This window comes from Papilio xuthus, unplaced genomic scaffold (genome assembly GCF_000836235.2).
Source record: "Papilio xuthus unplaced genomic scaffold, Pxut_1.1 DF827777.1, whole genome shotgun sequence".
NCBI lineage: Eukaryota > Metazoa > Arthropoda > Insecta > Lepidoptera > Papilionidae > Papilio > Papilio xuthus.
The window spans coordinates 7,065,893-7,087,508 of NW_013530872.1; the positions used below are offsets into that span (position 1 = coordinate 7,065,893).

General features: G+C 36.8%; 1 protein-coding gene across 5 annotated transcripts in view; it reads left to right on the forward strand.

Annotated features, from left to right (window-relative positions):
- The window catches only part of LOC106115892 (rho guanine nucleotide exchange factor 10-like protein), a 38,670-nt gene extending 17,069 nt beyond the window's left edge, over nt 1-21,601 (forward strand). For 3 of the 5 annotated variants that reach the window (XM_013309525.1, XM_013309523.1, XM_013309524.1), the window contains 11 exons: nt 5,359-5,566; nt 9,043-9,219; nt 13,539-13,698; nt 14,036-14,265; nt 14,715-14,837; nt 15,497-15,646; nt 16,056-16,251; nt 16,676-16,899; nt 17,228-17,482; nt 17,601-17,816; nt 17,925-21,601. In XM_013309525.1, coding sequence (XP_013164979.1) covers nt 5,359-5,566; nt 9,043-9,219; nt 13,539-13,698; nt 14,036-14,265; nt 14,715-14,837; nt 15,497-15,646; nt 16,056-16,251; nt 16,676-16,899; nt 17,228-17,482; nt 17,601-17,816; nt 17,925-19,565 — 3,580 coding nt within the window. In that variant the 3' untranslated portion in view covers nt 19,566-21,601. The other 2 variants (XM_013309528.1, XM_013309527.1) reach the window with 2 other exon arrangements.
- Nucleotides 21,602-21,616: the final 15 nt, after the last annotated feature.

Genomic DNA, 21,616 nt, shown 5'->3' on the forward strand with positions numbered 1-21,616 from the left:
GATGTTTGTTTGAAGGTATCTCCAGAACGGCTGGATAGATGTGGCTGAAATTTGATATAGTTGTAGAACATAGTCTGGAAGAACACATAGGCTACTAATTAAGTTTTATTTAAACTCCACACGTACAGAGTAGCGGTCAACAACTAGTATGAATATATGTGGCAATAATAACAAGTCTTGTATTAGCAAATTATCGTAACGTCAAACATCTATAGGTCAGGCTGATAACTTGTAGTAAACAGTGGATAGTCCATCATATTGGTATAACAGCTGGATATCCTTGCGTTTTATTGCTACATTGTCTTGTCTAATAAAGCGAATAGATTATTGTTTAGCTCGACATATTATTAACTGAACTTTTAAAACTTGTCTCTTAATAATACCTACTGTAGTCATTCATTTTGTCAACATTATACGAAGGCACTAGCCGTCGCCCGCGACTCCGTCTGCGCGGTATTAAAAAGGCATAATTAGTACTCATTGACGCTACGCTCCTATTGGCGCAGCGTTATGTTATGTAGCCTAAAGCCTTCCTCTATAAATGGGCAATACAACAAAAAAAGAATTTTTCAATTCGGACCAGTAAGTTTCTGAGATTAGCGCGTTTAAACAAACTCTTCAGCTTTATAATCTTATATATAAAATTCTCGTGTCAAAATTTTCGTTCCCATACTCCTCTGAAACGGCTTAACCGATTCTCATGAAATTTTGTGAGCATATTGAGTAGGTCTGAGAATCGGCCAACATCTATTTTTAATCCCGTGCGGACGGAGTCGCGGGCGACGTAGCGGGCAACAGCTAGTATTAGTATAGATTAGTGTACTGTAGATTAACCAAAATGTATTTATTTTTAGGAATTAAAATAATTTCTGCATGACTTGTACTTACTGTGGACCTCTACTGATGAAACAACCATACAACATGAATGAGTTGACAAAATGTTTTATACAAATATTTTAGTAGTTGAAACCTTAGCTGATCGTACTGATATTATAAATGGATAGATGGACGTTTATTTGAAGGAATCTAGACCGGATGAACGGATCTTGATAAAATTTCGCATACATATAGAACATCGTCTGGAAGAACACATAGGCTACTAATTATGTTTTTTTTTAATTCCGCACGGACGGCGTCGCGGGCGACCTCTAGTATTTATTAAATGTAATAAAGAATGAATTATTAAATCATTAAAATGTAAACCCATTAATGACAGTTAAAGGAGCCGACAATATTACTGCTATCTAGTGCTTGCCTTGTTTATGTCGTATCATTTTAATGGGAATTGATATATATGAACTCTGACCCGACATAGATAATGACAGTAGATTTATAAGAACTAAAGAAGGGTTTATGTATTTGATAAGAATATTGTACTATTTTTTTATGTGAAATTAAAAGTTTGAAAATTGGAATTAATTTTGCAATTTTGGTGGTTTCTTAATACTTTGTATGTTATTTTGTAAATTTTAAATGGGTCGATGATTCATATAACTGAATTTGGTTTTACAATTAAGATTAAGTAATTATAGATAAAACAATTAGGCTGTTGTTTAAAGTTGATTAATATTATCTGTCTCCTTTTGAATATTATAATTTTGTTATTATTTAAAATTAGAATATTGAGTAATACGAGTATCCGTTAGAAATTTTGATATATAGAACTTTAATGCAAATTTTTAAAATACCATTTTTTTCTGCTTAAGAAAAAAATATTCAACTGATAAAGTCCCATTAAGCCTTCTTCTAATATAGTTAATTAGTATCTTACTATTTTCTAACAGTGGAAGTGGACTTTCCGGATGAGGGGATGCATGGGAAGGGCAAATATTTTCTTTTTGTGCATCCCCTCCTCCGACGGTTAAATGTAGGCAAGGCATATGCATTTGCGTATGTTTATGGGCAGCGGTCGCCTCTCTTTTTGAGTGATATCAGGTGGCCGCTCGCTCGTTTGTCCCATTTAAAAAAAAATCTCAGAAGCTTAAATTTAATAAGACCGTAGAATATAATTCTTACAACTACAATTTGGTAATCCTTTACATTTGATGACAAATGTGCTCATTGTATGTTATTACAAACATATCAAAAGGTCGCACTTCACGCGATGTGACATGAATTATGATACCAGCGTATCTTAGCAGCGTTTCTAAACAATGACTTGCATAACCCATCAAACACAATATTATCGTGTCGTGTGTAATTATGACGCAAGACGTCTAACATCACCTGTGTTTGGTGCTAACGCGGCCCCTAAAGCACCGTAACTGATACCTTCTAATAAAACTGCACCACAGGTTGCCTCTACTGGCCCACTTCACACGAGACGATTTATCTTTCATCACAGTATTGCTGAATATGATTTAGGATCGATTTTAGGGTTGTCACCGAATAGAAATAGTCAGACGAAAAGAGTAATAAATCTTACTAATATTATAAATGCGAATGTTTGGATGGATGTTTGTTTGGATGAAATTTGGCATAAATATAGTCGAGAAGAACACAAAGACTACTAATTCTGTTTTTTTTTATTCCGCGCAGACGGAGTAGCGGGCGACAGCTATTAAGTTTATATCGACTCAATTAACTTTCAAAAGTAATCACCAGAAATTATTAATAGATACTTTAAATTACGATAGCCTTTTGTACTGATCAATTAAATTATAATGCTTTCTTTACGTTTAAAACTTTAGGATTCAGCATGTTTTATGATAAACACGAGACATATTTTATGGCCATAACATTTGTCGTTTGTGTTAATGACTTCATTAATTTTAATGTAACAACCTTGAACTATTTGTTGAAAGTTTCGTATTGTAATCGCTTCATTGTCGTTTTAGTATCGTGCATAATTTCTAGAAATGTCGTTTATTTTATAGCACGACCATTACTGTTGACTTCAAGCAAAATCCGATCTCTATTTATATCGATTGCAAAATGTACAATTGCTATAGTTATGAAATAACATTGTATTGTTTGTTTATATCAATGCTTTTAGTTTTAAAGGTTCGAAGAATACGTATTAGTTTTATTAAGATGTTATTTTTAGAAGCATTTGCCTTTACCTGCTCAGTCCTTCTCCAAATCTTAATCAAATTTATGTGACTACGCTGTGAGTCTTAAATACAATAAAGTGTGTTAACGTTTTTGTAAGATGCTTCGAAAGATATAAGAATTAAGAACCTTTTAGCTTTATAATTCTCCTAAATTTAAATTAGTAATGATTCTTTTCTTTTAAATGCATTCGATGAGTTTACAATTCTGCAACTTTCTTTAGAGTTTCTTTGTATTAATTTTCATCTATGGTAGTATTCTGGTAACTAAACAAATGTAGCCTAGAATGTGTAATAGAGTAGTTTTCTATTGCCATTTGAGTCATTTTATCGGCAAGTTGTGAACGCGGGAGACATTTAGCAATTACTTTACGCTTCCAACTTGAACTTTCACCAATTAAAAGGAGTCATTAGATATTTGTTTCTCCCTGTAATTGTAGCTCTTCCGCGTCGGCTAATTGCCAGCATCCTACAGATCAAGTAATTAATCTCAATTGGTGCAATATAAGATCGAACGCAATGTCGTAAATAATTTTTATTGTCACTCCGATATTGATGAGTATGATTACTTAGAGCAGTATATTTCTCTTTATTTTTCTTTTTTGTCTTTAATGGTAGCAAATTCTTGTTAACAAACAGTATTTACTTTTCAACCGTTCCAAATTTAAACGATTCGGATTTGTATTCGAATTCACTATGTTACTACGCAACTATCACAACAAAGTACGTAGCTGACCTAAATTGAACACTTTCGACCCCTATATAACGCTTTGCAAGTATAATTATACGGGTCCAAGGACTTTCTCAATACGTTAAAATATACTTTTTGGCTGAAAATACACTATCCGAATGTTTTAAACAATGATTTAAATTGAATGGTATCTTTAAACGCTCTTTTGTTAATACTTATCGATGTTTTCTGAAAGCAAAATTCCCGTGTAAAACATATCGTCATCTCTGTCATTATCTCTGACAAAGTAGACATAACAATATGTTTTATATAGACATTTTGGCCTCAGAAACCAACGGTTAGTAAATAAAACACGACAGAAATGGCTTAAATTTTTACTAATTTTAAAATTACTTATTTAACATAAAATCGACAAACTTCTTTAGTTATTATTAAATTGAAGATGTTTAACACTTTTACGGTCTTAAGGAGTGGACAGTGGAAAAAAAATGATAATATTAAGGGTATATAATAGAAGTAGAAACGTACGTATGCGCCCGACCTATTCTATTACTGTAATTATATACAATAATTTATTTTTGGTAGTATTTAAAAAAAATTGGAAACATCAAGTTTTTATATTTATTACAAAAGTAGTACCACAAAAAAGTATTTTTTACTTATAACAAAAATCTATAATAATTTAATTTTTTATGAAAGTCACTGACATTAAGTGCTATGCACAAGTGCCAATTTTGATGATAAAAAAATAAAAATCATGGTGTTGAAAATATCGCCTCTAACTTATAAAGGGTTAAAATAAACATTGTTTCTAGTGATGCCATTGATCGCCTAAATGATAACGCTTTTGTTCAATCATTGTTATTATATTAAACTGTTTACTCATCAACAAAAATAAAATAAGGAATAAAGCGACCATTATATTTACCACGAGATGGCAAATGATGTTCGATGACACATAATTACATTGTGAATAATCATGGCTAACTGTGGGAACTAAGCTCGTAACATTTTATGACATAACTCTATATCTTTATATACAAACGTATATGTATATCTTAAGTATATTTGACATGTCTTTGTGTGTGTAAATCAATGCTTACAATTATATTTTAATGATCTTGTTATGAAGATTACATTAATTATATTAATCAAGAAAATTATCTAAAGTTCAAGTGCATCATGGGATTATTATGCTTATATATAACTAGTACATAACATTTCAGTGTAATGTCCAATAATTTAGCTTTTAAAATACATGGCTGGCTATGAAATAAAGTCATTATGATAAGAATAAAAGTTGTTTGAATAATATTGAAGCGGATATTTTTATTGTTTTTTTATAGCTGGCACCTTTTTGAAGTCGTTTTTATGTATATTGTGTGGCCTTTACGAAACTTATCATGTTATTATAAATGATGCTAACATTTTTGAGTATATATAAATATAATTTCTTAAAGCATTTGAGGAAATTTTAGACGAACTTTTCTAGAAGGCACTGCGTAGTGATCGTTTAGAATCAAGGCAGTTGTCTTTTATGTTGGAGATCATCAGTTCTAGATTTCTTTTTAATGATGAAAGTATGTTGTATTAATAACCTTTGTTCTGTCTACTCAGGAGTACTGGCCAGTTGCGGAATACGCTGAGCCGAGCCCGGGAGCTTTGCGAGCGGTGGCGCAACGGGCGGGAGACGCCCTCACCGCCCGCCGCGCCTGATGACGACGGCGGTGGACGTTTAGCGCGCTGGTTTAGCGTGCGCCGCGGCTCCGCGCACCATTACGACATGCACACGCAAGATACGGACAAGATGCCCAAACTGCCAGAGGTAAAAATACAACACAAATTAGAGTTTAGCAGAGTTCGTAGGAGTATTAGCGACACGACCACACAGAATACAGTTATAATGCGGAAGTATTTCTGCGTTTATTTTGATGAGTGTGGTGCCAGAGGTCAATTCTACAGTCTTCTCAACCCCTTCAGTTAAGTTTCACAAATGAAGCATAAGAAATGAATGGTTGTTTCAAACTTTATACCCAAAAAGTATCTTTACAATCAGTATTATTAAAATTAAATAATCTAGGTACTTTTTTCTTTGCAATTATTATTGATTATTGTTAAAATGTTGCTGTTGAAAACTTGATTGATAAAAGTAAATTAAATCTTCATTGAAAAGTCACGCTAAGAACAACAAATCGTGTGGTTCAAAAGATTTTATTAAAAATCATCTGAAAGTTTTTAGCACTATAACCCGTGCAGTACGTAATTTATCGGGCTTAATTGCGAAATGGCTTTACAACATGCGTCAGTTTAAATACGCATCTCAATTAACTTGTATCATCCGACAGGATGTGTAGTTAACTTAAGTAGTTTGCGGATGCCGCGACAATTGTCACATTCGAGGAACGCGACACGAATTTTTTAGTACGACTTTAGCCGAATTTTATCAATAATTATAATAACATGGTTAATTAACTTTTTAATTAATTTTCTTTAAGCAACAAACATGTTACAAGTTTTAATGACAATGCGAATGTCTCGAATGTTTTGAACAAATTTCCAATATGATACTACAATGATAACTCACTAAAACATTAAAAGTAAATTATACTATCATTGAATTTTGATCTCTATACATCCATACGACATAATACTTAAGTGTTGACAATTAAACACAAAGACATATAAAACGGTTTCCCTTCCTTCAGATACGTGAATGGAATAATAATGACGGAGAAGCTATACAAATGTGATAAAAAAATTATTGTGGCTCATACAGAACCGTGACAGTGACTTTACCTTGTTAGAGTAACTTAAATTGTAGAAAAATGAGGTATACTATTATGTATATATATTATATCAGTTAGAACGATGAACGTTAGCCCCACACCAACGTCAATTAGGATTTATAGCGAGAAATTAAACCATTTAACACCGGGGTCTCGCTGCTCTATCGACGTAATAAACCACATTTTCCTGTCATTGGTCATTGCCTGCCTATCACAATTTCAAGAATTCAAAGGCGTCATATTTTGCCTCCTTGTTGTCTGACAACGCATTTATTCCAGCCGTAATACAGAGTTATATAGGAAAGGCAAAATGATTCATTTATAAATGAATCATCAAAGCATTAAGCGTGGAATCATTCACCTACGGACCAGTGTTACGAGCCGGTCGAGCCGGCGCGGGGACGGCGGCGACGCACACGACTCGCTAAATAAATAATCTATTTAAACATGTGATATAATGATGCGCGATCGGTGGCCGATGCTGTGCCGTGCTCGACTCATGTTTACGATTGTAATTTTTTAACATCAGTGTATTCTTAGTGAGACCGCATGGATAACGTGTCACTCGTAAATGTCAAAAGATAATACAAGTGCTCGGTGTTTCTGATGTCAAAATGTTCTGTGTGAAGCTCCTGCACGATAAAGCTCAGTATGCGATGACGACGTTTGACGTAAGTCACGTGACCGTCCGGCGGATGTTACTTTTGACATTTACGTGCTTGTAATATTCGTGTGTGTTGATATTGTTTGGATGGTACGATTTCCTGTATATAGCGGCGTGCGAGTAATCGGTTAGATGACGCCACTGGCAAGAAATTTAACGATGTTTTTTTTTTACTTCAATCGAATTCGATCTTGTGCGAATGTTTTCTTGAATCCGCTATCGAAATCGTCTCATCTGGACACAGTCTGGAAACATGTTACTAATATTAATATATTCTTATGCGATAACACAGCGACGAACAATGTTCCATTTTAATAAACACTATTGGCTCGATGTTTGTGTGTGAGAATCGTTCCAAATGTTGCCAGATGTTTCGACCCACTTTGAGAGTTCTCTTTAAAATCTTGTACTAAAATTCGCACACACAAGCAGAGAACATGTTTTTGAAGTTTTTTAGATCTTACATTCTTGTACGCGAATCGTAATGCAAAGTCTTTATGTCTTTGTCCTTTGTATGTATCTATTACGTAATCATAAACGTTTTAATGCTAGGAGGAAGTAACGTGTGGCAACTTTGATGTGTTCGCAGTAAACGTATCTTGCTTGCTCTACGTGAACAGAATGCAAAATAAAAACAGCCGAGGACGCGACTCAGTTATGAATATGACTGTTTAAGTAACTGCTAAATAGCATAGCAATGCAAATGTTGTCTTTCTGAATTTCCGTATCAAAATAAATGCCGTATATCTAATTTTAAAAGGATCTATCTAGCAGCGATCTATTACGCTATAAATTTTTATAGCTATAAATCCTCTGTTTTTTTTAAATACACGTAAGAAGGAGACAAAGCAAAAAGTTGTAGTCAAAATATATATTTTTTTTTTTATAAGAGAAGGGGGCAAACGAGCATTTATTAATACGTTATAGTATTATTGTTTGAATATCTATTGAATTCTTTGTTTGTCTGGTAACCTAGTACAAGTATTTAAAAATAGCGCGCTTTTTATCCTGCTTTGTGATTCAAGTGTTGTTAATAATAATAATGACTTTAATATGCACATAATAAGTATTAACTGTCGCGTGAGAACTGATGCCTATCTCGGAATGCACCTCTATAACACATTCCCACTAAACAAACAAGGAAAAGTATGTCAACGGAGTCTAAACAAAGGGAAATAGAGAAATTTTCAAATTAATTTGCTTAATTAAATGAGTGAAATTAAAAGGCCATTTGCTTATAGAGTCTAGGAATTCTTTTTTGTAGTAAAAAGTATTTTTTTTAATGCAATTTCAAATGATAATTCTTGTTGTACTAAGAAATAAATACCTTGGCTTACTCGTTATACTGCAATGGGCGGTTATTTAGAAATCTATAACTAATATTTTATGCTAATTAGTAATTTGTAAAATCCATATACATGTTTTAGAATACTACAGCGAATTTTGTATTATTATTCAGCAATTGCTATTCACGGTCGTCTACGACAGACTAATAGGGGTCATATAGTACTTCGTATTTCTGAACAATTGCGGCAAAACAGCTCGGCTAATTTTCCAATGCAGGATGTCTTTCGATTGACATTCTTTACTGCAGTATTATAAGAGGTCTGATAACTTACTACCGCACTATGAGCTTGATTAACTAGCAGTCGCCCGCGAGATTTTTCGCGCAGAATTAAAAATAAAAAACTTAATTAGTCGCTTTTATCTATGCTAAATTTCAGCATCATCCATGCAGCCGTTGTGGAGATAACTTCTAACAGATATCAATCCATCTTTATTTTAACATTTATACTATTAGTAAGATATTTATTTAGTGATGAGTATTTCTAATGTGGAATTTTCTTTCAGTTGGAGGAGGATATGTTTTCGTGCGGTGGCGAGGTGCGGGGCGGGCGTGTGCCGCCCCCGTCGCTCGGCCCTCCCCCAGATGCCCTCACCGCGGTACAGCTGAGGCGGAGGCACGTCGTCGCCGCGATTATACACAGTGAAAATTCATACGTCGCCACGCTGCAAAGGCTTGTCAATGTTAGTATTTAGTGTAAAACTTATATACACTTTTCTTTAGGAATTAAACAGTCTATGAACAGTTTGGCATCTGTGAAAACCGCACGATATTCTGTGCTAAAATATTTCTATACGCAAGATGGAGAGAATACTATTGTTAATAATCATTGAAATTGGCTCGATTAAATTAAATACACAAGTGAGTAGAATGTTCGTACATTCTGCATGTAAGTGGTTATTTCACGATAAAACAATAAAAATTAAAAGCTTTTAATATGCGCATAACAATGAATGCCATAAGGAAACCGATTGAATTGCATAACTCGATACAAAACTAGATCGTTCTATTTATTACATTGGAATTTAATTCCTTGTATTTGTTGTTTTAATTTGAAAGTTAAACTTCTTTATTTAATACTAGCTGTCGCCCGCGTCTACGTCCGCGTCGAATTAATAAGAAACATAATTAATAGCCTATTTGTTCTTTTAGACAATCATCTATATGTACGCCAAATTTCCACGCGATCCGTTCAGCCGTTTTGAAGATACCCTGAAACATACATTTATCCATCTAAACATTCGCATTTATAATATTAGTAAGATCGAAACTGAGTGGTGTTGTTAAGGAATTAATCTCGTCTATATTTATGTTGAATTATGTAAAGGTAAATTGTAGCAAAGAGTTGTGGTTCGAATAAGCTGCTAATTGCAAGGTCGCGCGAGATATTTACTTTTCGCAAGCGCGCCGTTCAACAGAAATAACTGGGAGTTGTCAATGAAAGCTTGTTACGGGCATTGCGAAGGCGTTGCGCGACTACTTGTATTAATCTTGTAGATACAATTAACTACCTATTTGTGAATAATATTTAACTGGAAACGTTGATATAGTATGCATTAATCCAGTGTTTCCAAATATAAGTCCCAATAGTATAGACTTGTAGAGTAATATAACAAAATATGTTCTAGTCATGGTGAAGAAATATTAAAATGAAAGTCCTACGAATTTATACGTACTTAAATAAAAACTCAGCTATCTTAATGCAAAATTACGGTGAATATGAAAAGTTTTCATAAATAATTTATTCATAGAGAAATTAACTTACGTAAATAAAGTTACAATTGCTATGTATAATAATACATAATCCGCGTTGTCATATAAGTAAGACGCCTCGAGTTGTTTTTTTATAATCTCACTGATTACGTACACTTGCGTATCTAAACAATTTATTTCACCGGAGTCGCATAAAAATGCGATTAAAACATCTATTACATTTGCGACTTAGATGGTTACATTAAAGTTTGTTCGGTTAATAAATTGATTCTATCAATTATTAGTTTCACCGTCGTTTGTTACCTGTTTTCTCAAACGTACCAATCAAAACATAACCAAATTGACGAGTCAATTAAGCAACACGTGTCACGATAAAATGAAGCGTGATCGAAGTTAAACTGTTCAAGTTTTTAATATGATTTCATTTCCTCACAATTAAAATGTTATTAAACAAGACAGATTTCCTATTATGTAATGAGAAACAAAAGTGAAATTTGGAAGCTTTTTTTTTTACAAATTGAAATTGATTTTGTTTATGGCATCCATTATTATGCTTAGTTTCTTAACAGACTCGTAGATAGCTCAAATCTGCGATAACTACAAGAAACTAGAAAGTATGAACTTTTCGGGATAACTGGAAATTATTTTTGAGCGTATGTTACCTTAAAATCTCGGAATATTTAGAAGAATGTCAGATTTCAAAGCAATACAATTGTGATTAGTAAATATGAATAATTACCTACATCCTTTATTGTTTTGATGATACGTTTTCTGTACGCGAATGTTATATGAAAACTTAATTTACTTTCCACATTTCCAATACATTTAGATACGAAGACGTAATAAAAAGACGTAAGAAAGTGAAGTGAGCACAGATAACGTAACTTCTTATATATTTTTTAACATCTCTAAGTACTTTCTAAATCTATTTAAATAGTGAAACCACTAAACAAGTACCTGCGAAAAATATAAGTTCGCGCAATGTATTCGAACGCCTTACTCTAATTGATTCTATCTACACCTTTCACTGTTTAAAGAGAGTACGGGTCTTGTTTTATATAATATTGAATAGTTTAATTCGGTAGCTATTCATAAAATGATGTACAGACAGATGAGATGGATGGGTGTATGTTTGAAGATATCTACGGAACGCCTGCATGGATCTCGATTAAATTTGTCATAGATGTAAAACATATTCTGGAAGAACACATAGGCTACTACTTAAGTTTCTTTTTAAACTCCGTGCGGACGGAATCGCGGGCGATGTCAATTCATTAAGATATTCAAACTCAGTAATGCACTTTCTTTTCGCGACATCGTCTCCATTGTTTTCATAATGAAAACAATACGACACGGTCAGTCAAATATTTTACTCATAATAATAATAATAAATGTTGTTCGTCCCACTTTAACATTGTTCGACTAAGCCATGGTAGAAATTTGCATATTAGGAAGTAGGTCAGTTTGTATGGGCATTTGCAAGTCGACACGAGGTCATCGCTTTATTAAATGGCTTCGTTTGTTTATATTTGGTCACCGGTATTGCCACCGGGTAGCGAGCTAATGGAAACAAATACCAACATTACGGCCATTTAGTTTTTTTTAAAACATTTCTCTCAAGCTTAACTTGCAGATTAAAGATTCACCTGTGACAAAAAAAAGCATACAGACGAGTACAGGATCTTATCATTTTTGAAGTCAAAGGAATAGTACATAGTTCAATTTTAGGAAGAGCTGTTAGATAAATCATCTGTTTTATTTATAAAAACTAACTGTCGCCCGCGACTCCGTCCACTGAATATTAAAACTTATATAAAAAACATAATAAGTAGCCTACGTGTACTTCCAGGCTATGTTCTACATCAGTGCTCAATTTAAGCAAGATCCATCCAGCCGTTCCGAAGATACCTTAAAACAAACATCCATCCTTCTAATTTGCATTTGCTTTTATAATATTAGTAAGATTGCAATGTTTAAAAGACAGGGAGGTTTTTACCATTTCAATTTGTTAGTAACTTTATGTAATGCATGATTTACTTATTACAGTAGTAAGTTTACTTAAAAATCAATACACGAGCGCTGACGTAAATTAATAAACACGACACATAGTAACTATTTCGAGAGATGACGCGATATGACGACTCTACACCTTTTTATGTTCCTGTCTAAACGACAAAGTTTGAGACGAACAAAAAAAAGTTACTTGAATGATGAAAAAATTGGTAATATAATAGTTATTGATATAAAGACGTATATGTTTACGGATGTTATGTAGATAAATTAATTGTAAAGTTTTTCATGACCTTAGTTATCTTCAGCAAGTTATGTGCATACATTACTTATTATTGTGCGTATCGTATTTTCTTCTTTCTTGTTGCCGATGTTATCTTGACTTACATATTAATTGCATCCTCTTAATTGTATAAACAATCGATTCAAATGTATACTTACTTTATATTGGATAGTTCATTCGATTTCATGGTTGTTCTTTGTTTATACTAAGGTTCAAAACCGTTATTTTTTTAAGGTGAATGACGTTGTATCATCCCTTTTATTAGACAGAGAGTGAATGAAATGAAACTCGTTATTTAAATAACATACAAACAACACTTAATCTACATAGTTAATTCCAGATACAATAGGTGACAAGGTTGAATTTATAAAACGCATGTAATGAGGACATTCAGACGTCTGACACTCAATTATCACGCTCCATATATTTTTAACGTGACCCAGTGTTTTCATGATTGTTTATAATGTTTATTAATACACACAAAACCGCAACGACCATGAGTTTGCCTAGAATATATTTGCGGAAGTCATGTTCGAGGATATTATATTTTTTTAATTCTCTAATATATGAATTATTATGTTATGTATCGTTGTCGTCGCGGTGATATAAGAGATTTTGAATTGTTGTCGTTCGATTGAAAGCGCTTTAAAATTCGCTGCATTTATAATTGTTATCCGCCTTTTTGTGTACACTATCAATATCTAATACACTAGCTGTCGCTCGCCACTCTGTCCACGCGGAATTAAAAAAAAACATAATTAGTAAGCCTTTGTATCCTTCAGACTAAGCTTAATATCTATGCCAAATTTTAGAGAGAAACGTTGAGCCATTCTGGTACCTTTTGAAAAACATTCATCCAAACATTATTTACGTGTTTTTAATATTCGTACGATTTAAAGTTCACGAAGTTTGTAAGAGACAGAGAAGGATGTCAATTGTTGTTATACAGGTATTACGACAATGGAAACACATGGTAACTGTTGTCAATTGTACCAGGACTACAAGAAGCCGTTAGAGGAAAGCAGCCCGGCGATATTGAACGCCAGCAAGATCCAGACGCTGTTCCACCGGCTGCCTGACATCCTGCAGTGTCACCTGCACTTCCGCACCGCGCTCGCAGATTGCGCCGCCACGTGGGACCGCGATGAAAAAATTGGTTAGTCAACTATACGCTACGCTTTAAAAATAGATCCAGCCCCAGTAGACAAATTTACCTGTACTGCTAGTAGTTAGTAGAATCATTAAAATGTATCGTGCCATGTTGAAAGTTCAATTTCTTATACATTTGAATTTAAACTGTCGTTTAGACTTTGTGTATGGGGCTAGTACAATACACACTAACACGTGCAGTGAATTATACCAGAGCTTAGCAGTTTTTTTATTATTTGATTTAACGTGAAATTTTCACAAAATAAAATTTAAAAAGTGACCTTCAATATAGCACGGACGAAATTTATTGCTTGCTTATTCACTGGGAAAATATTATTTTACAGGCGAGGTCTTCCTTAATGCATTCTCGAAGGCGGTGGTGCTGGACGTGTACTCTGACTTCATCAACAACTTCTCCGTCGCCATGGAGTTGGCGAAGATGGAATCGAAGCGCAAATCAGCGCTGGCTGACTTCTTCAAAGTGAAGCAGATCAGTGCTCACGATCGGCTCTCCTTCTTCGGACTGATGGTGAAGCCGGTGCAGCGGTTTCCTCAGTTCATCATGTTTTTACAGGTTACACTTCTTTACATTTATGTTTGATATTTGAGGGGATGCATAAGAACGGAAAATGTTCTATTTGCGTCTCTTCCTCTGTCGATTCACGTGACAGTTTATCATCTTATAATATAAAAAAAAATATTATTACATATGCTATGTTTGTTCTGAATAGGTATATCCTATCTTTATTGCCTATATGTATATAATATTATTTAACAAAAAAGGGTAAACATATACCCTTATAAAAGTTTAAAAAAAAGTTTTATTGTGTAGTTTCTTGTTCTATTTCTGTCCATTTAAATTCTTAACCGTTCCAAGAACATTAAAGCTAAACGAGATACATTAATTTACGAAACACTGTAAAACATTTCGCTTGAATTTACACCGTATTTTATACGTCCCAACTAATTATTTACAAATTAAAAGGGAACAAAAGAAGTGAAGTAACATTAATCACTCCGCAGGACCTGTTGAAGCACACGCCGCCCGGCCACGCCGACAGAGTGGCGCTGCAGAGAGCCCTGACGCGACTAGAGGCCCTCGCTGAGGCCTTGAACGAGAGGAAAAGGGACGCAGAAAGGACTCAGGTAAGCGACAACATTCGATAACAACGAAATCGCCTCTTAAAATACGCACAAAAGCGTCTTTAGTTTTCTCAGTAGTCCTTTAATTTAGTACTGGTTTTTTGCAATACAACTTACTTCTTATTGGTGTATTTTGTTTGCATCGTAAATATATTAATATAATGTTTTAATTATTAAAAAGGTGCGTTTTCTAATATTTTTTGTGTCCAGCATTTGGTCGAACTTTCAATTTCATATTTTTTTATTTTTAAATATTTTCTTATTAGCATAAACTGTATTGACATATTGTTTTAGAAATTCGAATTGCTAAGTAATTTTAATTTTATTTTGCATACAATTGAATTTATTAGAATTAATTTAAAATGACACTACATTAACAACACTTAGCTTTCAAAATCGTAGCAAGTGAATTGAATTATGTATTTCCATAATTCAAAATTTAAAAGAAAATTGCTAATGTCAGCTGTCCGTCAAAATCGCCCTAACGCCAGAAACGAAATATGTTTTTTTCTATACTACATACAAACAATCCAATTTTGAATGATTAATGAGGGGACATAAACGTCGACATTTTAGTAAGGCTGGTGTTGCTCCAGTACACCGGCACAGCGTCGTATTTTCATCCTAACAGTATTGATTAAGAAATGTGTAATATTGTTTAGGCTTTCCGCGCGGCGTTGCGTCGTCTGACCCGCGGCGGTGTTGCGGGCGCGGGCGGGGCGGGCGGCACCGCGCGCTTCGGAGCCGCGCGTCTGCTCGCCTCGCGCGCTGACCGCAGGCATCTGCTGCGACAGGACGACCTGCTCCAACTTGTGAGTTAACACTTTCACTTGCTTATGTTAACTGATCTAAGCAAAAACACATTCGAGAAAATTCGGCTTTTGAATCTTAGTTTGGTGATTGAAAACTTTTGAGTTATACTGAAAGTAAAATCAAATGAGAGTTAAGGTCATTTACTCATTAAACATAACAAATATGAGTCTAAATTAATAACATTCTACCAAAAAATAATTCAAATCTTGTACAACGATTAACCGTGGGAGTCTGAGTCCAAAATATACATTTAAATCATTGTTATCTCTGTTTTATCAATTACAGGAAGGGAAATTTTTATACAAAGACTTTGATCTCAGAAACCTACGGTAACTGTTATTATTACCTCAATCAAAACCTAAATCTACGAAGTTTATTAAATTTAAAAATGTGTTTTGTATTGTTCAGGAGTTCAATCAATCTGGAGCTTTAACGAAGTGCAAGCCGCGTCGACTGTTGCTCCTGAACGATTTGGTGGTGTGCGTGTCTGTGGGCGCGGGCGGGGACGCGGAGCGCCTGGGCCTCAAGTGGGCACACCCTGTACACGACGTTGATGTCCTCGACACTGGCACCTCGCCCACACTCAGCAGGGTACTAGCGCAGGGTCAGTATACAAATGAGTTGTTAACAAATAAATTAATAACACTGATTACAGCTATTAAAAAATATCTACACTGTTTCAAAAAATAATATTAGCGCCTGCGTAAATCGAATAGCAATTTTACTAGAGAGTATTCTACACTTATCGTTGGTTTCTGAGACTTAAACCACTGTATAAAACATACCGTCAACATCATCAATACGTCGTTTTTGACGAAACATAGATAATATAATAGTATATTGAGGGATTTTGGTTTAAGAAGCCAACGATTTATTAACAATGGCGTATGTACAAGTGCGTCTTTGCCCTCTTATGCATATTACTTCTTTATAACAATTTATATCTATAATATTTTGGAATATAACTTGATTTCTAACTCATTTGCATTATACATAAAAAATAAACCTATCTATAATTATATTTCTAGGTATGAACCGCAGCGGCAGCTTGCGTTCTAACTCTAGCAACGGTGTGGGCAACACCTCGACCTCCACCGGTGACTCGTTGTGCAACGAGATGTCTGCTCTGATGCACGACTACGAGGCGGTGTCGCGTATGGCAGACCTCGCCGCCTCCCTGCACTCGCCATACCCTGAACTAGCGCCTGACATGTTCCGAGCACTGCTGCAGAATATACAAAAGAGTATACAGGTATACATTAACCATATCGCACGTCCAATTTTTTTACTTTAACTTAACTTAAATAGATGTTCAGATATTATTTTATATATATCTCACGAGCCCAACTTGGGGGATGTTGGGGTCATCGGCGCGCTGGCAGTGCCCTCCCTCCATATCATCCCGAAATATCTAAAATATTGTCGAGCCACCAAGATATCTGAAAAACATTATACCAACAGTTGTTAAAGATTTGGAAACTTACATAAAACATAATACACAAACAAAATGCAACGTATATAAACGAGCTAGCTTTTTTTGTCGAAGTAATTTAATTAATGATTAATTATTGTTTCCACAGAAAAAAGACGACGAGATGGCTTGGGTGGACTCGTGCTGTTTACAACTGACTATCCGTGGGCGCGAGGAGCCGCTGACTTTCCGTGCGCGCGAGCCCGGCGCGCGGCTAGCGTGGGCTACCGAGCTGCGCCTGGCCCAGCTGGCACAGGCCGCCGCCAACTCGCCCGCCTGGCGTCTGCCCCATCCCGTACCGCACCATAGTGTGCCCCTCTATGTCGCTACCACGCCCGTATACTCCTCCAAACAACTCACTGAGGTACATCTTAACCACTTTGTTCTTCCTTAGAGACTATTCAATAATAATAAATAATTACTCGCAAGGTGAAGCTAATTAAAATATATTCAAAAGGATCATTTAATACGTTGTACTCCAGGTGCGTTGCGGTTGTTTCTACGTGAGCGGCGGTGGTGGTGTGGGCGGGGCTGGAGGCGGGGGTGGGACGCGCGCAGGGGGCGGGGCGGCGTCTCGACGCGCGCGCTCTCTGCTATGGGTGTGTGCGGGCGGCGCTCAGCACAGCCACGTGGCCGTGCTGGCACAGCGCGCCGCCAGCCTCAAGACCCTCGCCACGCTGCACCTGCCCGACACACAGGTAAACATCGCATTGTCACGATTTCTAAAATCAAATAGTGATCGACATTTTTAATGATGAGTAATCTGTTTCCCGGATGAATATTTACACTGTATTTGGTATTTACAGGTTACTTCAATGGAGTATGCGAAAGGCGTACGACAAGTGACAACGCTGTGCGGCGACACGGTATGGCTCGGCACCGAGGACAAGAAGATCATCATCTTCTCCGGCGTGGAGCCAGAGAAGCAGGAGAAGCTGACGGAGGTGCAGACGGTGGCCGGCGTGACGCAGGTGCGCTACCACTGCGACGCCATGTTCGTCGGCCTTGCCAATGGCCGGCTCGCCGTGTACCGGCGCGCCGCAGACGATTCCTGGGCCCTGCACGAGCCGCTCGCCATCGAGCTCGGCGACCAGCCCGTCCACTGCGTCCTGCCCGTCGACGGTATCGTCTACGCCACCTGCGCCCGACGCGTCTTCGCCATCAACGCGCTCACCGCCGAGATAATGCGCATCCTCGAACTGAAAGGAGAAGGCGATAGATCGGTCAAGTACTTGGCTCATTCCGGCGTCGGTCTGTGGACGGCCTTCTCCGATTCCACATACGTTAGCCTCTACCACGCCGAGACGTTCGAGCATCTGCAAAATATTGATATCGCCGCTGACGTAGCGAAGACTATCGGAGCTCGGGAGGGCAGCAAGCCGGCCTACGTGTCCGCTCTGCTCGCGAGCCAGGGCTTGCTGTGGGTGGGCACGACGGCCGGCGTCAGCGTCACCGTACCCCTGCCCAAGCTGGAGGGTCTCCCTCTGATAGGCGGCCACATCGCAGTGTCGTATCACGCGCACGCCGGGCCCGTCACTTTCCTCCTCTCTCTCCTGCCCGAAAACCGAGAGATGGACGTCAACGTGGTCCGCCGGAATCTTTCAAACGCTCGTGCGTTAGCGGACACAACCCTCCAGGAGTTCAAGGAGGAGGAGGCTAAGGATTTGGACAAACCTAAATTAGAAAGGAGGATATCGGAGGAATCCAGCCCGTACCGCCCCCAGCGGGTGCAGTCCGCCGTCGTGCGCCGCAAGAAGCCTGGCGACGTGCGCCTCAGCAAAACGCTGCCCAAGTGCGCCAACCTGAACGCTTGCGACGTCTACGGTCTCTTCGGGGACCTGATGTTTGTGAAAGACTGCGTGGGTGACGCCGACGTGAACGGTTCGGGCGGCGAGGCGCTGCGGAGAAGCGACCCCGAGCTGGCGGCGATACCCTTTCGCGTGAGCACGCTGGATCGGCGGCTGCGCATGCGCGCGGGCCGCCCCCGGAGTCTGGACCTGTCCAGCTGGTCGGTAGACTCAAGAGCCTCCAGTCTGTGCACGTCGTCCGGCAGCGAAGAGTCGATGGCGTTGCGCGGAGTTTCGCGAACCAGCTCGGGAGCGTCGGGCGCGGCCAACCTGGCGCCCCTCGCAGCGTCCACGCCGGACTCCTCGTCGAGTAAATCGTCCACCTCGGAGCGCTCCATCTCCCGGAGTGATTCAGCCAACGCAGTGGAGGTGAGGACGAACGGCAAGCGCGAGGGGAGCGGCGAGCGGAGCGGAGGGCGAAGCTTGCGGGGCGCGGACTACGTGATGGGGTGTGGTGCGCGGCGGTCCGTGGTGACGGTGGCGGGCGGGCGCGGGTACGTGGACTGGCGGCAGACCGCGGACGCCGCGGAGCGCCCCGCACCCGCCGCGGACCCCAACCCCAAAGACGCACACCTCATACTGTGGGAGATGCGCTTGTGACCTCATTCATGTACCGTCTCCAATATCTTATACTATAGCTTTTTATCGGCAATTGATGCAAATAGTGTGTCATATGTTGTAAATAAAATGTATAATATTGTATAAATTCCATCGTTGTAGTGTAAGAATTGATTTATGTTATTGTGCTAATCGATTATAATTACTTGTCCGTGGCCGCCTTGCGTATAATGAAGAGTATTTATGTAAAATTAAAAAATTTACACTCAGTGTAAGTAATGTGATAAGCTTTAAATTATTCGATGTTGTGCTTCATTACACAGACGGCCTTCTACAAACGCTATTATTATACATATTTACAAACAGGTGCATTATTTTTGTGTTTAATTATATTGAAATGTTATTAAATGAACAGTTATTGAAGTGAAGTATGTTAGCTTCGGAATAGACAAAATTATATGCAAAAAGAAATTGTAAATGAAATAAAACCAGAATCCAATACACGAATTTATTTTTCTTCGTATATGTAACAGAATATCGTCCATATATAAAATATTTAGGAAGTTAATATATATTTCTTACTGATTGTACTATTGTATCTGCATAGCATTTGTTGCATTTTTTGAAAGTTACTTATTTGCATATTTGCAAATTGTTCTTTAAAAAAATGAAATTTACAATCATTGTAATGTAATTTTTTTATCATTATTACGAGTTTGTTATTGTTAATGAACCGCCATATTAACATAGATTAATTATGTATAGACAATTGTTTAAATGTTCATTGTAAATTGTTTAATTTAATTATATTTGTATATTTTATTTGAGAGCAGGTTAAATGGTTTTTAACCTTTGAAATATTAGTGGCCTTATTTTGATATTGAAATTCCCAGTGTACGATTTACGGCATTCGTTTAAGCTTTATTCTTAGACATGTTGTCGCTTTAAGAATTAGACTGATTTAGCGTAAGCGTTGAAATGTATTATTAGTTGAATTGTAATAAGACGAATAAACGACATCTCGATCGAACAAACTTTTCGATTTATTACAAAACGAACCCGTAAATATTTACACCGAATTTCATTTGAAATGCATTTTTATTTGTAAATAATATAAAGATATTATTAAGTTTATTAATATTTTTATTAATAACGTCTGAATAGCAAGTTTTGTCACAAAATGGATTTTAATGTTTCCAGTCACAATTTTGATAGGTTTTCGTCCAATATATAAGTTTTAATATCTCTGGTTACAAGTTTAATTTAGCTCAAATTGGCAACTTATTAAAAAAATCGTAGTATATACCTGTTAAAACGACATCAATGGACAGAAAACATTGAAACATGAAGTGGTAGTTTTAATCAATATTGTTTTAGGCGTTCAACCGGAAGCAACAGTTTTGGTCGCCATGTCATTTTAACCGATGTTGAAAATGGTTTCTAGTTTCTATCATATTACAAAATTTGTTCCATGTTTTATGAATTTTATGATTCGTTGTTTGTTACAATGTTCGTGGTCAGTACTTGATGAAAATATATTGTTTAATCCAAAGAAATGTCTTTTCTCGGTCGTATATTTATTCTGAATGAATTGTTTTTTTAATTAATTTGAACTAATTGGAATCTGGCTTGTTATGTCGTCGTGCCAAAATTAATATTTATAGTAAAGCAAAAAATCTGATATAAAATATTTGCATCCCATATTTTTATTTTTTCAATCCACTGATCTTTATAATTGGATAGGTCATTACACTAGGAATATACAGCTTTTTCTTCGTCCCGTCATAAACGCGCCTGTTGAAGTTCCTGACAGTTCAATTATTAGTTCCAATCCTCACCACCACAACCGACAGCGCCAAAATGGCTGAATTCAAATGAGCACAAAATACCACGGTTTATAGCCTGTCCTGTATAGAGCTCAGTGTTTTGAACATTTCTAAAAATCCGAATATGTCTCGAATGTTTAATTCTAACAGCTTATCACCAATCTCGAAATTTAATTTTTGATTATAAGGAAGAAACGTCACAATGTGTATGTATTATGGTGTAAATAAATTAAGTTTATAAATACACCTGTATTCCATGAGTTTTAT